This window comes from Sphaerodactylus townsendi, linkage group LG10 (assembly GCF_021028975.2).
Source record: "Sphaerodactylus townsendi isolate TG3544 linkage group LG10, MPM_Stown_v2.3, whole genome shotgun sequence".
In the NCBI taxonomy this organism is placed as follows: Eukaryota; Metazoa; Chordata; class Lepidosauria; order Squamata; family Sphaerodactylidae; genus Sphaerodactylus; species Sphaerodactylus townsendi.
In genome coordinates, this window is record NC_059434.1 from 79,168,182 (window position 1) to 79,169,589 (window position 1,408).

The 1,408-nt window shown below is 63.7% G+C and overlaps 1 protein-coding gene across 1 annotated transcript; it reads left to right on the forward strand.

The window, feature by feature from the left end:
• The first annotated feature begins 430 nt into the window (after positions 1 to 430).
• On the forward strand, positions 431 to 1,066 carry FGF5 (fibroblast growth factor 5). Its single transcript, XM_048508763.1, has one exon. The coding sequence runs from the start codon at positions 557 to 559 to the stop codon at positions 1,064 to 1,066; it is 510 nt and encodes a 169-aa protein (XP_048364720.1). The 5' UTR covers positions 431 to 556.
• Positions 1,067 to 1,408: the final 342 nt, after the last annotated feature.

Here is a 1,408-nt window from a genome sequence, read left to right on the forward strand (position 1 = left end):
AAACACACAATCAAAGCACTCCCCAAGCACTTCTCAATGACTTCCAGTGGTTGGGGGATGGGGGGGAATGATATCCCACCCCCAAATGTGAAAAAAAAACCTTCCCACCCAGGAGCCCCCTTAGCCTGCTTCGGTGGATGAATCATTCGCAGCTGGGGGAAATCGGCCCGCTGGTGCGTAAAAGCGCGCCCGGTTGCTGTTCGGCGGGGCGCCCTTGCGCCTCTCCGGGCTGGCCAAGGGTGACCCTGACTCTCCGCCCTCCCCTGCTCTCCCCCCCACGCCCTCAGGGACCGTGCAGGCGCCCCAGACCCTCCCAAGGGCCGCCCGAGCGAGCCTCCTTTAGACTCCAGGCATGTAGGGAGAGTTGTGAGCTCACCCGGGTTATAAATATCTCCGGTGCGCTCTGGGCGCGCTCTCTCCTTGCAGCCATGCCTCCCCAGCCCGGCGGAGCGCACGCCCGGCCGCCCCAAAGGCGCTCCCCCCGCCGCCTCCCCGGCAGCGGCAGCCGCGGCAGCCTCCTCTGCAAAATGCCCCGCGTCTCCCCCCGGCTGGAAGCATGAGCTTGTCCTTCCTCCTGTGCCTCCTCTGCCTCAGCCACCTGATCCTCTCCGCCTGGGCGCGCCCGGCCCTCCGTGCGCAATTTGGAGACGCGGCGCTCCGTGCCAAAAACAGCAGCAGCGGCGGCGGCGGCGGCAGCAGCGGCGGCAGCAGAAGACCGGGGAACCGGAGCGCGGCTTCTGCCTCTTCTTCCTCCTCGGCTCCTTCGTCGTATTTGGCCCCCGCGTGGGGAGTTCAAGGCAGCGGCGCGGAAGGCACCAGTTTTCAGTGGAGCCCCTCCGGGCGGCGAACCGGCAGCCTCTACTGCCGGGTGGGCATCGGCTTCCATCTGCAGATCCACCCGGATGGGAGAGTAAACGGGTCGCACCAAGCCAGCATCTTGAGTAAGCCGCTTTGCCCGCTTTCGGTCACCTTGCATGGGGAGTTCGGGGATCTTGGAGCCTGCTCGGAAGGGGGGGGCTTTGATCCCCCCCTTGGCTCTGACGCTCTCTCTGTGTGGGACTTTTAGGGGGTATTTTATGGACTGGGGGTGATGTGGTGGTTAAATGGTCAAATTAGTGTCCGACAGACCCCGGTTCGAATCCCCACTCTGCCATGGAAGCTTGCTGGGTGGGGTGGGACTTTGGGGGGAATGATTTTTTTTCTTCCGATCCACGGTGAGTCCATTTTTTTAAAAGTGCGGTTTGGGGGCGAGGAGCCCGGTGCAGCCTGGCTGGCTCCAAACTCCCCCCACCCCCACCCCCCGACCTAGGAGAGCCAACTAGTGAGGAAGAAGCGCTTGGCTCTTGGTTTTGCATGCCGCTCTCGGTCTAGGAGCGCGCCCCTTCGGTGGGTATGTTGCCACCTGTGA